The sequence below is a fragment of the Oryctolagus cuniculus genome, chromosome 5 (assembly GCF_051225735.1).
Source record: "Oryctolagus cuniculus isolate XC-2025 breed Fujian yellow rabbit chromosome 5, ASM5122573v1, whole genome shotgun sequence".
NCBI classification, from domain to species: Eukaryota; Metazoa; Chordata; class Mammalia; order Lagomorpha; family Leporidae; genus Oryctolagus; species Oryctolagus cuniculus.
In genome coordinates, this window is record NC_142871.1 from 138,430,188 (window position 1) to 138,443,931 (window position 13,744).

The 13,744-nt window shown below is 54.5% G+C and overlaps 1 protein-coding gene across 11 annotated transcripts in view; it reads right to left on the minus strand.

The window, feature by feature from the left end:
* Nucleotides 1-13,744, minus strand: part of LOC100344369 (butyrophilin-like protein 1) — a 168,446-nt gene that overhangs the window by 4,796 nt on the left and 149,906 nt on the right. For 2 of the 11 annotated variants that reach the window (XM_089334140.1, XM_089334139.1), the window contains exons 2-8: nucleotides 8,459-8,511; nucleotides 7,969-8,063; nucleotides 5,504-5,851; nucleotides 934-1,215; nucleotides 623-823; nucleotides 346-366; nucleotides 231-257 (exon numbers count right to left, since the gene is read on the minus strand). In XM_089334140.1, coding sequence (XP_089190266.1) covers nucleotides 231-257; nucleotides 346-366; nucleotides 623-823; nucleotides 934-1,215; nucleotides 5,504-5,851; nucleotides 7,969-8,053 — 964 coding nt within the window. In that variant the 5' untranslated portion in view covers nucleotides 8,054-8,063; nucleotides 8,459-8,511. Of the gene's footprint in view, nucleotides 1-230; nucleotides 258-345; nucleotides 367-622; nucleotides 824-933; nucleotides 1,216-5,503; nucleotides 5,852-7,968; nucleotides 8,064-8,458; nucleotides 8,760-9,263; nucleotides 9,671-13,744 lie in introns of those variants that run through there. The other 9 variants (XM_070074796.2, XM_089334138.1, XM_089334135.1 and 6 more) reach the window with 9 other exon arrangements.

Below are 13,744 nucleotides of genomic sequence, written 5' to 3' on the forward strand. Positions count from 1 at the left end.
CCCAGGAAGCAGAGCTGACTCCATGCCCAATATTGCACACACATCTTGGAGCAGGAACAGGAGACAGCCACGCAGATGTAAGAGACCAAGAAAGCAGGCCTCCACCACCCAACTGCCACTGCTGATCCAGGGAAAGTGGGTCCACATGTCTGTTACCATACAGAAACAAGGAGGGGACAGCTGGACACAGGTGGGACAGGAGACCACGGAACATCTGGAGAGTCACTCACCAGCCAGGTAAGCTGTCTTCCTCCGATCTGAAAAGCAGCACAGGGAACAGGTGAGCTGAGACCCGGAGCTTCCCCCACAAAGGGACAGAGAGTTCAGGAGGGGAGCAGAGCTTACCAAGTTCTTCCTGGAGCTCGTCTGAAAGAGAGTGAAAAAAACTTAAACTCCCACCCCCAAGAAACGGAGAAACCGTGTGCCTGGAGAACCCACAGGAAAGACCTCATCTGTATCCTAGAGAAGTTCTTACTCCAGACCCACACACAGCTCCAGCCTCCAGCTGTCCTGTCTGGGTCTCCACAGCCACCTGCCCTGGAGAGCAGAACCCACAGACTCATCTCCCAGCATCCTTCCTCTCAGCACCAGCTGCCCCCCTGTCTGGCCCCTGGCCCCCTACCTCTGGCCTTCAGTGCCTCCTCCTTTGCCCGCTGGTCCTCCTGCTTAGCCAGGCGCAGCTTCTCCCATTTCTGCCTCTCCTGCAGTTTTGCAGAGCGCTCTCTCCTGGTGAAGCAGCCAGCCCCCAAGAGCAGGAGCCCCAGCACCGTCAGGATCCCAGCAAAACCTGCCTTCCAGGGAGAGGCCTGCGGGAAGAAGGGCTCTGGGGCCCAGGCAGAGACCCAGTCAGGGGAGCACCCAGGCCCACCCCGCACACTCAGGGATGCCTGCACCACCTCCCAAGCCCTGCCAGGAATGAGAAGCTGCACCGACCTGGGATGGACACGGCCATCGCCTTCTCCTGGCCCAGGATGGGATTGAGGACAGAGCAGCTCACACTCCCTGCAGAGCTGTCTCTCACCACCAGAGCCGCCTCCACGCTGAACAGCCCTGCTGCGTCCTGGGCATGGGCCTCAGAGAACTCCAGGAACTTCTTCCCGCTGAGGTCTGTCCACTGCACCTGGGGCTTCGGGAACCAGCTCGACGCCTTGCACACCACGCGGACCCCGTCCTGCTCTGGCCCTTCAATGTGCACTTGAGGGGCAGAGCCCAGGCCTGCAAGAGGGGAGCTGTGGAGACCTTGGAGACCACTTGGCCCAGGGCCTCAGCAGGGTGTGGGTGTGGCACAGCCACAGGGGAGTCACTGTGTTCCATTCTGGAGATTCCATGGGAGGGCGTGGCCTGAAGGAGGGAAAGAGCCCTGGGACCCATGGGGGCACAGAGTAGGGGCTTTCTCCTCAACTCTGCAGATGTGAAGACTGAGGCCCAGAGAAACCAGGAGCAGGAACTTGACCCCAGGACTCCATCCTGAACCTCTAATCCCCTCACCCCACTCACTCCTGGGGCACCTGCTATGATTCCCACTGCCTCTCTCTGTAAATCACTTCCAATACTGCACCAGTTAACAACCCTGTCCCCACTGCTTCCCTCATATCCACACCCTGAGTTATCTCTGCCAAGTTTCCTTACAGACATGAAACTCACAATTTCAGAACTGAGTTCACACCTGTGACCTATGTGTGATAATTGAGTATTAAATACCCGTGTACTGTTCCTTCTTCAGGGGAGCTGGCTCTCCCCCATGCTGTAGCTCCTTCACATTCTGGCTCTGAGGTTGGTCATGTGACTCACTCTGGCCAATGAGAGACCAGCCCATGGGACTTAAGGAGACATTTGAAAAGCACTTGTGTCAGTGATTTTGCCTCTGCCATTGCCTTAGGAAGGACCCGCCTTGCGCAGCCACTACAAGATGAGACTTCAGGGCACTGCTGGTCACCCAGCCTCTCTGGGAGATGCTGTCCTAGGGCAGCCACAGTCAAGAATGGGAACATACCCAGGCACGGTCCACGTGGTGACCTCCCCAGCTGACTACAAGAACAATGAGTATTGAAGTAAGATCTCTTTTCCCTGTTGAAAATCAGAGGAAAATTCCCCCTCTCCTCCCTTTTAGGGCATTAACATTAGAACACTGGGAACTATAAATGCTTCTCTTCATTGAAATATTATCATTTTGAAAAGCAAATAGGCCTTTTGTCAGCTTAATGACCCAGGAATGCCTTCTTCAGGGACCTGGGAGACAACACATCGAAATGAAAACATTTTTGTATGCTTTATAAATTTTTATATATTTTAAATTTACATATTTTATAAAGAGACAGTACTACTTTCTCCTCCTTTCTGTGGAAGCATCAGAGGCTCACATCAGTAAGTGAGACTACTTCAGTTATAAAAATAGGACAAGTAAAGCTATCACTGAGGTTAGAAGGTTAAGCCTCTGACCACCATCCCAGCATCTCTTATGGGCACCTGTAGGAATCCTGGCTGCTCTACTTCTGATCCAACTACCTGCTCATGTGCCTGGGAAGGCAGCTGAAGATGGCCCAAATACATGGGCCCCTGCATTATTAGGAGACCCGGAAGAAGCTCCTGGATCCTGGCTTCAGCCTGGCTCAGGCCCATTGCAGCCATTTGTGAACCAGCAGATGGAAGAAAAATTCTCTGTCTCTCTGTCTCTCTTTTTCTCTCTGTCTCTCCCCCGCCTCCTTTCCTCCCACTTTCTCTCTCTCCCTCTCTCTCTCTCTCTGTATCTCTGCTTTTCAAATAAAATTAATAAATATTTTTTAAAAATAGAAGTTTGTTTTCCCTCCAGATAAAGCCTATTAACCAAGATAGATGGCCACTACAATTACTAGGTCCATTTAGGGTGAGCTCTGTGTGGTAAGCAGGTATTATATCTGCTTCAAGTCTTGTTATTTGAGGATTAATTGTTGTTTATGTTGAAAACATGGATGAAGGCATTTGGTGCAGAAGTTAACATAACGCTTGAGATGCCCACATCCCATATCTGAGTGCCTGAGTTCCAGTTCCCGTCTGCTTCCAATCCAGCTTCCTGGATATGCACGCTGGGAACCAGCAGGTGAGGGATCAAGTGTTTGTGTCTCTGAGACCAACATAGGAGACTCAGAAGTTCTGGGATCCTGGCTTCACCTGGCCACATCCCAGCTATTATAAGCATTTGGAGAGTGAATCTGTGGACGGGAGATCTCTCTGTCTCTGTGTTGCTTGCCTTTCAAATGAGTAAAAATAAAAAAAAAAAAAACTTTTGTTCATGTTCTGGGCAATTTATTCAACAACCCTACACCTCAGACCGCTGTTGACCATCATGTTGGGCCCTCATCACACCATGAAAAGGGGCCAGGTAGCCTGATAGGAGCCACCAAGGGCCCAGCAGCCGGGGCCACATCAGTGGCTATCATCACTGTATCGGCCACTGCTCCTACCAGCACTGCCATTGCTCACTGTGCTCTGTGCTGGGGCACCACACTCTCCATGGACCAGGGACCCACATGTTCACCCATGGGGGTGAGGGGCCCACACTGGGGCAGATCCCAGCAGGACCAGACGGGGAGGGAGGAGCAGCTGAGCACCTGCCCGGTGGCTGTCAGCAGGATCCACCCTGAGGTGCTCCGCATGAGGTCCCCGCCCCACCCACCAAGCCCCCATCCTTGGAGAAGGCTGTTCATGCCAGGAGCTCAGAGAGTGGCAGCTGGCCCCACACAGTGCCAGACTAAAGCCCATGGCCATAGGGCCATCGAGGCCCCAAACGAAGCTGATAAGTAGAAGGAGACTAAGGTCACAAAGCAGTAATGGTGTTGGCCCAGGACAATGCACAGGTGGAACTTCAGGGCTCTCCATTCTCTTCCCTCCCATGCACACTCTGCACTTGGGTACCATGGTGTGAGGCACATACCCAGCTGCATAAAGCTAAATAAGACTTTTTAAATGTGTGTAACGCATATTATATCTGCTTGGCTACACACACCAAAAAAAGAGAGATTTACTTCTGTCTTTGCAAACTTTTAATGGATTTCCTGTGATGTGAATGTGTTCTGGTTTGGTTTTTATTCACCAATCAAAGTGTTGTCTTTCTCCAGTCCCTTTGCAAAGAGGATTTCTGGGAAAGAACCTTGGTTTTGGTTTTAGTTGCACAACCAGACCAACAATGTATGAGCAAATCCAACCCAGATCAGTTTAAATTACTCAATGCCCATATTGAATGAATATCTTTGCCATAGGCCACTGAGATTTCCTGGCTTTTTTATACAGTTACTATAGGAAAGCGTCCTTGACACACAATTACCAATATTCCCACCACTGAAGAACAGATAGCAGTGCAATCCCCTGGGAGTCTCTGCAGTCACCACTGCCCCCTCTTAACTCTATGTGTCCCAGATCCACTCACTCAGCTGGGTCTGCTTTCTGGACTGCCCCCACGTCTGCCCCTGCCCCCACCCCACTGTGGCTGTCTGAGGTCACACAGTCGTCCTCAAATCCTCAGAACTGCTCTCCACGCCTCCCTCTGCTCACCCCCCACTCACCCTCCTCCCAGTCACCTCAGTCAGTGCTCCCGCCCCTGCTCTGTTGAAAGTTTCCCCTCCTGCATGCAGACCCCAACACAGCACACAGCACCTGCACTGACCTCGGATCCTCTTTGTACTCCTACCCTGCTTCACCCCAAACCCCACTACCTGTGCCCCTCACAGACCACACACCCGGTGCAAGGGCTACTTGGTTCACTGTGAATGTCCATGGCTGCTGTGCTGTGTGACCCCTGCCTGCTCACATTCCAGCCCACAGGGGGCTCTTGGGATTTTTACCACAGTACTCAGGGGCTAGTATACTGTCTATGCCAAAGACCTTTGGCTGGTCAGTGTGGGCAGTGCTAGTCCAGGAATATCGACCTCTTTATTGCAGTCCTCCTGGCACCTCCTGCATCCCCACATCACTACCCCCCACTCATCCAGTGCCCCCCTGAATGCCCCGAGCACACCAGACTGGCTCCCATACCAAGGGTTTCTCTCTGGGTACCTCACAACACTGAACTCTGTGTCCCCAGATATCCACTTGGTGAGACACCTGCTTCCTGTGAGCTCTGCTGAGATCAACAACCCGGCCCCACCTGATTCCTGTGTAACGCCAGAGGCTGCCCTCAAATCTCCATCCCATATCTTGTTCCCTTCATTGTCGCACTTGTTCTTTGTCTTTTTTTATCTTTAGCAATTATCCCCTTCTAACAGCATCCAACCAGTCATTTATTTTGCTTTTTCTATCTCAGCCTCTAGATCATAAACTACACAGGGCAAGAATCTGCTTCAATGATGAGTCTCTGGTACCCAAAACAAGGCATGGCATACACTAGGGCTCCATATGTGAGATTTCTATTGAAGAAACAAAGATTGAGCGAGTGAGCCGTCTTTCCCACACATGTAAAACGAGAGGCTTAATTACGTGAGTTTCCGATACTCCCAAGGTCTAAATGTAGAATACAGATCAAGCCACCCACCTGCCACCTGAAGTTCTAGAATGGCCTCTGCATAGTGGCCTCCCTTCTGGAAGAAGCAGGTGTACGTCCCGTTGTCTGAAGCCCAGACTTTCTGGATGTGCACGGCAGCCTGCCCCTGGGTGAGGAGTTCCTTTACCAGCAAGACCCGCCCTGCATACTGGGGCATCTGCTCCTTGTGCTGCTCCCGGCGGTTCCGATACACGAACACCGCATCTGAGAACTTGGTACGGAACCACCGCAGCTCCATGTCCTCGGCGTTCATTGGTGGGAACAGGGAGCAGGGAAGAGTGGCATCACCACCCAACATGGCCACAATGGGTTTTGAGGGGCCAATCACCTGGAACTCATCTGTGGACATAGAACAGACTGAGAACTAAGAGACACGGGCAGGGGGCAGAGACACACAGACCACGGGGGAAGAACAGGCAGACCGGGAACAGGTGCTGGAAGATGTGACCCCCAGGCTGAGGGACTGAGCAGTGATGACTCTGAATCTGCATGAGATCCTCAGAACACAGGTTGTGGCCCAGAAAGGATGTCACAGACGCCCTCGTGAGCCTGGCCCCTGGCCCCAGGCTGTCCCATGAAGAAATTTCTACACAGGGAGTCTCCACCATGAGCGTGCCCCAGAATCCACAGGACAGTTTGTAAAACCCAGATCACAGGTCCACCCCCAGAACTCCTGACTCACTCAGTCTGAGGTGGGCCCAACAATGTCTAAGTGTTTGTGAGCAGTCCCAGGGAGCTGACTCTCCTGGTCATGAACCGCCATGGCCCTAACCTGGCCTGGGGGAGGACAGGCCTGGAAACTGAGCACAGAGCACCCTGGGGGGCTCCCTCAGAGCTCCTGGGTCACTCAGCCACACCAGGAAGCTCCCCACCTCGACCCCTAAGTTTGTTGTTTCTGTCTGTAGTTTTCTCCTCCACTGAATGCTAGGAGCACTTACATGCAAATTTTCCTTCTGCCATAAACCTGTCTCCTTAGGACTGTGTCTACAAAATGCATGAAATCCGTTCTCTTTATATTAATAAAATTTTTAAAAACTGTCTCCTAACTTCTCAGAAGCTCCAATACCTCTGATTAAAGGACAAAATTGAGCCCCTATCCACTCCCTCTTAGTCCTTGTCCCTCTGAGGCCTGGCAACAGGGTCACAGGAAGACACTTCTGCAGGACCAGCGGCCATGGCCCCAGAACAGCCCCCCTCAGCTCTGTGCTGCTCCATCCTGGCCCAGCCACCGTCATCTCTCACCCAGAGATGGCAACAGACCAGGCACCTGGCTGTTCCCTCCCCACCCCACACTGTGATCCTCTCAGCACATGAGCTAAACCACACCCCTCCTCTGCCCAGAGCCCTCCTCTGGCTCCCCAGTCCCCTCCCGAGTGTCCCACAGGCCCAGCAGGTGGACCCCAGCACACTCAGACCCCATCTCCTGCTTCTCTCCCCAGGCGCCCTCTGCTCCAGCCAGCGCTTCCCTCTGCTGCTCCTCACCCCCAGTACACTGCCAGCTCTGTACTGGCTGCCCCTGTGGAATTCTCTTTCCCTGGGGGTCCTCACAGCTCACCTGCTCCTAATCTCTGTTCCCATCTCACCATCTACACTGCCCGCCTCCCTGAGCATGGTTGCTGCCCACATCCCACCCACGTTCCCTGCCTCCCTCACTACCCACCACTCATCTCCTCTCACAGACACAGGCCTATCTCCTGCTGGATGGAGAGCCCGGGCGCCCCGGGTAGCACTGTCTGCTGTGTGCACAGGGCAGAGCCTAACACACAGTCTGCATTCCATTAATATTGGGGGGACAAATAAATGGGTGCTCAGAACCCCAGAAGAGGAGGGAAACCAAAAACTGCAGGAAAGGCATTTTCAAATTATTGATACTTGACATTAAAACACCCCCAGAAAGGGCCAGCACTGAGGCCTAGAAGGTTAAACCACCACTTGTGACACCATATCCCAACTGGACACTGATCATGTCCCAGCTGTTCCACTTCTGTGACCCAGCTCCTGCTAACGCGCCTGAGAAAGCAGTGGAAGATGGCCCTCGTGCCTGGCTCCCTGCATCCACATGGGAGACCCAGAGGAGGTCCTGACTCCTGGCTTCAGCCTGGCACAGATCCAGCCATTGCAGCCATTTGGGGAGTGAGCTAGTGGATAGATCTGTCTGTCTCCTTCTCTCTCTCTCTCTCTCTGTGTAACTCTAACCTTCAAATAAATCAATAAATCTTTTGAATTAATTAATTAATTAAATACCCTAAAAACCTAGACAACTGTCAAAATCCCATGTGCTCACTTTATGGGTGAGGGACTAGTAGTAAACTTTTAATGACAAGTAACCATTGGGGGAGCCCCATTGCCTTTCTAGAGCCTGGGCCCCCACAAATCACATCCCATCCTGACTGAGAGGGCTGGGGGTCCACTCACTTCCTGAAGAAGACCCCAGGGAGGGACAGGGACAGACTCACCTGCAGAGCCCCACGTGGGCAGCTGGGCGAGGAGAAGCAGGGAGGGGAGACTGCAGAGCAGAGAGGGGCAGCAGCCGTGCTCCATGTCCTCAGAGCTGGGGAGAGAGGCAGGGAGGAGGTGGCAGGGCCAGCAGGCAGGTCAGCCCCAGAGCACCAGCAGGACAGAGTCCACCCCGTCAGCCCTCACAGCAGCAAAGCCCTCCCTACAGCCTCAGCACGCCAGCACCGTGGGGCCCACAGGATCCCGACAGCACAGACAGCTGGGCCGGGGCTCTACCAGCCCTTCTGGGGAGACTGCGGTGCCAGAGAACCCTCAGGGCAGCCTGGGGGAGACAGCCCCTCCTCTTCCCACCCGGAATGAGTTCCTCTGCCTGGAAAATCAGGTCTCTTCTCTCTCAGCCCCAGGGGCCCATGGAGGAAACCATGCCACTATGCACACAGTGCCCAGGACCACCCCACCAGGACAGAGACCCTGATTCAGGCCACTCACCCTGAAGGACGACCACCTCCTGCTTCCTGCAGCTCTTTAACTCCAGTGGTGACCTGGGTGTCCCTGAGAAGCGTCAGAGACAGATCCCTCCTCACCAAGCCTGTGCTGCCCGTCCCAGGGGCCCAGCACCTGTGGCATCTGTGGCTGTGGCATTCACCTAAATTTGACCCCATCCCAGCCTCATACTCCACAAGCCCAGGTCCTGGCCCAATGTTCAGCAGGTGCCCAGGGCCAGTTCCTGCTGACAGATGAATCCTCACTCTCTCTGCATTCAAAGATTTTGCGTGAGCAGCTCATGACCCTGGTGGGAGGCAGGGCCACAGAGAAGAGAAAATGAGCCTTGGTCAGAGAAAGACCCACACACTATTTATGGTGGGGGGGAGGGCAGCTTAGGTCCTGGGAAGGATGGGCTTGAGGGCCCCTCTGCTGGGCTCCCTGCATTTTAGGCCACTCTGGGTGACTCCAGTTCTAGCAAAGTCCTTGGCCTTCCTGGACTCAGTGTCCTCATCAGCAAATGGGGGAGGTAACAGCAGCCCCCTCCTATGCAGGGAGGGGTCCATACCTTTGTGTCGCTGCAGTCACCCGTGAGATTAGAAATGGCCTGGTCCCAGCAGACACTGAGGAGCAGAAGTGAGAGAAGTGAGTAAAGGCTCAGTGCTCACTGCTGTCCTGGTCTCCCTGGACTGAAACATCCTCAGCCGCCCCCTGCCCCTGCCCTGTGCCCCACCACACTCTCAGCCTCCTGCCCAGCCAGCTGCTCCTGCCTTCCTCCTCCTCCCCCACAGGCGTCTTCAAGCTAGCTCACCTGCTCCTCCTTCTTCCCAGCTATGGAAGCTGTGACTTCCTGCAGTGTCTAACATTCAGCAGCTCCAGAAACTTCAGAGCCACAGAGACCCCAGCAGACTGCACATCTCAGCGCACAACCCCTGCTTCCAGGTCTAATGCTGGGGTCCAGGATTCCTGACATCCAGGAGGCAGTGGGCTCCCAGGAGACCAGAGGAGCAGCAGAGCTGGCACAGGTGCAGCAGCCTCTGCAGAGGCCCTGGCCCTGGGGCCCACCAGGACCTCCCACCCAGAAGAGCCAGCCCCTGCGTCTCCTTCCACCATCTACAGTGAGAGCTTGCAGAAGCAGCCTGGGCAGGGAGTGCCCTGCCCTGTGGACCTCGCTCCCTGTTGTCAGCATGAGCACAGCCAGGAGACAGCACCACAGCTGCCCTGGGAGTGGCTGCAGCACAGCCTGCTTAGAGCTCACAGTGCCTCAGCCCCTCCCCCTCAGCCACCACCTGCCCTGCCCAGCACTGAGACTTCCCAAGGCGGAGAGATGCTAGGGAACTTCTTCGTTTTTTTTTTTTCATGCCCTACCACATAGGTTTTTTTTTTTTAATGAATTAATTTATTTAAAAGTCAGTGTTATAGAGAGAGAAAGAGAGAGGCACAGAAAGAGAGAGAGGTCTTCCATGCTCTAGTTCACACACCAATTGGCCACAATGGCCAGAGCTGTGCCTATGGAAGCCAGGAGACAGGAACCTGTTCCAGGTCTCCCACGCGGGTGCAGAGGCTCAAGGACTTGGGCCATCTTCTACTGCTATCCCAGCCCATAGCAGAGAGCTGGATCGGAAGTGAAGCAGCCGGGACTTGAATTGGCACTCATATGGGATGCTGGCACTTCGGGTCAGGGCTTCAACCTGCTGCCCTACTGCGCCGGCCCCTATCTTACTTCTTGTTAACATGGAGGTCATACCTCTAAGTTATTTCTAGAGCTTTCAAACTAGTTTTCCATAAATATCTAAGCCATAAAACAACAGTTAACACAAAGTATATGTGGGTGGCTAAAACCCCATGTGTGAGCCATGACCACTGCTTCTAGGGTCTGAGTTAGGAAGAAACTGGAATCAGGAGCTACAGCCAGATATCCAGCCGGCATTCTGTGGACGCAGGTGTCTCAGCCTGGGTCTGAACTGCTACCCAAATCCTCGCCCAGCCCATCTCTTTTCTCAGAAGTAGATTCTGATAAAAAAAAAAAAAATTCATTGACCTTGACAGTGTTAGGATAAAGAGCTTGTCTTCTCTGGATTATCTTCTCCAGGAAACAGTGTTAAGAACTGTTTTCTAGATTCTACCTTTTTGAAAAATAAATGAAAACTGAAAAGACACATTTACACACATGAGCACACACACACATACACTTGGGGTACACTTCTTGTTTCAACTTCATAAGTTTTCCTTGCCATCTGTAACCAGCATCAACCTGGCTGGTGGGCTGAGCTGTGACCAGGCAACCTGCCGAGCAGAGCCCTGGGGGACGCTCTCCCTCTGGCTGCCGCCATCTGCCCCTCAGGGGGGAGGAGTCTGCGCCCCACCCCCAGTCCAGGCTCTCACCACCACAACTGATGTTTGCAAGCAAATGTGGCTCAGGAACATTCGGATGCTCTCACCCCAACAAAGGGCCAGGGTCTGCCAGCCAGAGTTTGCCAGCAGAGAACTCATGGCCTGGGACCCCTGCCCAAGCCAGCTCAGAACAGGCGTTCAGCCCATGTCCACACCTGAAGGTCCAGGGCAGGTGAGGAGGTCTCCCTTCCCTGCAACCACTGAGATGCACAAGGGGCCTCAAACATGGAAAACAGAATCAAAAGATCAGTTTACTTTGGTGCAAAATTTTATAATCTAATTTCTTTTAAAAAATTTACTTATTTATTTGAGAGGCAGAGTTACAGACAGAGAGAGGGAGAGACAGAGAGAGAGGTCTCCATCTGCTGATTCACTCCCCAGATGGCTGCAACAGCCAAGCTGTTCATCTTCTACTGCTTTCCTATGTGCACCAGTGGGGAGCTGGATAGGAAGTGGAGCAGCCAGGACAATGGCACCCACATGAAAGTTTAATAAATTTATCACACTAATAAATAAGCAAAAAATAAATAAAAACTTGAAACGAAGTGGAAAGATGATGGCACAAGCAAAGAAAGAGCATCAAGGAAGGAGGCTACAGCACCGACATGCCAAGTGGGTGCCGGTTCGAGTCCCGGCTCCTCCACTTCCTATCAGGCTCCCTGCCATGCCTGGAAAAGCAGAAGATGGTCCAAGCCCTTCAGTCCCTGAACCCACCGCGAAGACCACGATTAAGCTCCTGGCTTCTGATCAGCTCAACTCTGGCCATTGCGGCCATCTGGGGAGTGAACCAGCAGATGGAAGACCTTTCTCTGTCTCTCCCTCTCTCTGTGACTCTACATCTCAAATGGATAAATAAAATGAAAAAAAAAAAAAAAAAGCAGGCGAGAGAGGAAGCAGGCAGGGTTATGAAGAAAGCAGCCCTGATGTAACCGGGGTGGGGCCGTCGGACCCATCTCCCACAGGGCCTCAGCGCTTTCCCGGCTCCGCAGTGGCCGGGCCCCGAGCGCCAGCGCCAGTGCTGCCCAGATGGGGGCGTCAGCGACCTGGAGGAATTCTCTGACCCTTCGCCTCTGGTTCCATGTGGATCAGGCCCTGCCTGGGCAAGGGTGCAGCAGGCAAATCCTGGCGGAGGGACCGGAGGAAGTGGTCATGGGAAAGACCCCGGTCTTGTCCCCCGAAAGGCAGAGGCTGCTGAGGCGCCATCAAACCCTGAGAAGGGAGGCTGAGAGAACTGGATGGACGCCTGCCCTCTGCTGTCCCACGGCCCCCACCACACACTGGGCCCCGCCCACTCCCCCGCGTTTCCCTCTGAGCAGCACACACGGAGTCTCCGTGCCCGTCCTCCTGCGTTACTGTGAGGCCTCTGCTGTCCTCCTGTCGCAGCTGAGACCCGGGGTCCCGAGGTGAGGAACCCACCAGGGTCAGCCCTGCCGGCGCCAGCTCCCCCCAGAGCTCCGCCTGCTCCCAGTGGGGCCACCACGTGGGGGGCAGCAGCCCTAGCGGTGTCCAGGGATCTGGAGGCAGAGGGGAGGCCAAGGACCTGGGAGGGCTCTTCCAGAAGTCCCTGGAAATGCGTTTAGGAAAAGCTGCTCACGGACCTCACAATGCTTTCTACCAAAATAAGCTTCCCTTTTCATTCTCCTTCTCCGTGAGCTTCTCATTATTTAAAGGAGTGCGTGTTCCAAACAGTGCGGAGATCCTGGCTCCAAGCCGCTGCTCCAGAACTCTGCACAGCAGCAGGCCCCAGAGGAGCAGGGCCAACCCAGAGGCAGCGCCAGCGGCACCGGGTTTCCCCGTCCTCTGCTGCCCCCTTGTGGCCAGCACTGGCAGACAGCAGCACTTTCCAGCAGGAAGGCCCTGACAATGCAGTCCAGAAAGCTTAGAAAGGGGGACAGGAATCCTGGAACCCAGACCCAAAACACCACGCAGTGCAGGACTGCAAATGCATGCAATGAGAGAGCGGCAGGAGGAGCTGCGGTGAGAGACGTGGCGCGAGGAGCTGGACCCCTGGCCGGCTGAGGAGGAGGTGAGGTCGGGGAGGGACAGGCGGGATTGTCCTGGGGGCTGGGAGCACTCAGCCTTGATCTAGGATGGACACACACGCTGTGCTATGGACTGGTTTGAAAGTCAGGGGCCGATGGGGCTGCACGCCAAGGCTGCCGTGGGCAGAGCACACAGTGCAACCTGGGCTCAGCTGCTCTCACTCCTGCTTCTCCTGCGGGCGTCCTGGGGCCAGGCTCTCTCTCCTGCTCTTGGCCTCCCTTGTAGTATTCATGCTTCTGCACACCCAGCTGACAGGGCCTGTGAGCAGATTATGTCACATAATCCATGAAACCTTTCACAGGTTGCACTGTCAGCTCCTGTCTTCATTTCATGGCAAACCCATCTCCCTACAGCTGGGTCGTCAGCACCTCTGTCCAGCCAGGGAGGTGGGAAGGTGGAAGGTGGTCAGTGCACATGTGATGGGGCAGCTGCACAGGTCAGGGTTCTGAGCTCCTGCGGAGCTGGAGGCAGAGGCCTCCCCTTCCTGCTGACTGCACTGCAGAGGAACGGCCTCTGGTACCCCAGAGAAGCTCCAGAGCTGCAGGAGACGCACGTGTGCAGCCCTGAGCTCTCTGAGTAAATCTCTGGGAAGGAGGTTGGGCCCCATCGTTGGCATCAGCAGAACAGATCCTGAAATTTCCCTGCAGGCAGCCCTGAGCTTTCTCAAATAGGCACTGCAGGGGGCCTGAGGTCAGCCAGGGACAGGCCTCCTGCTGCCAGGGGACCCTGGAGCCTGGCTGTCACTGGGAGAGGGGTCTACCATGGTCACCACTTGGGAGAGCAGTGCCCCCAGGGGCAGCCTCAGGGCCACTGTCCCAGAGCCCCAGGACCCCAACCCATCCCCTCCAGTAGCCC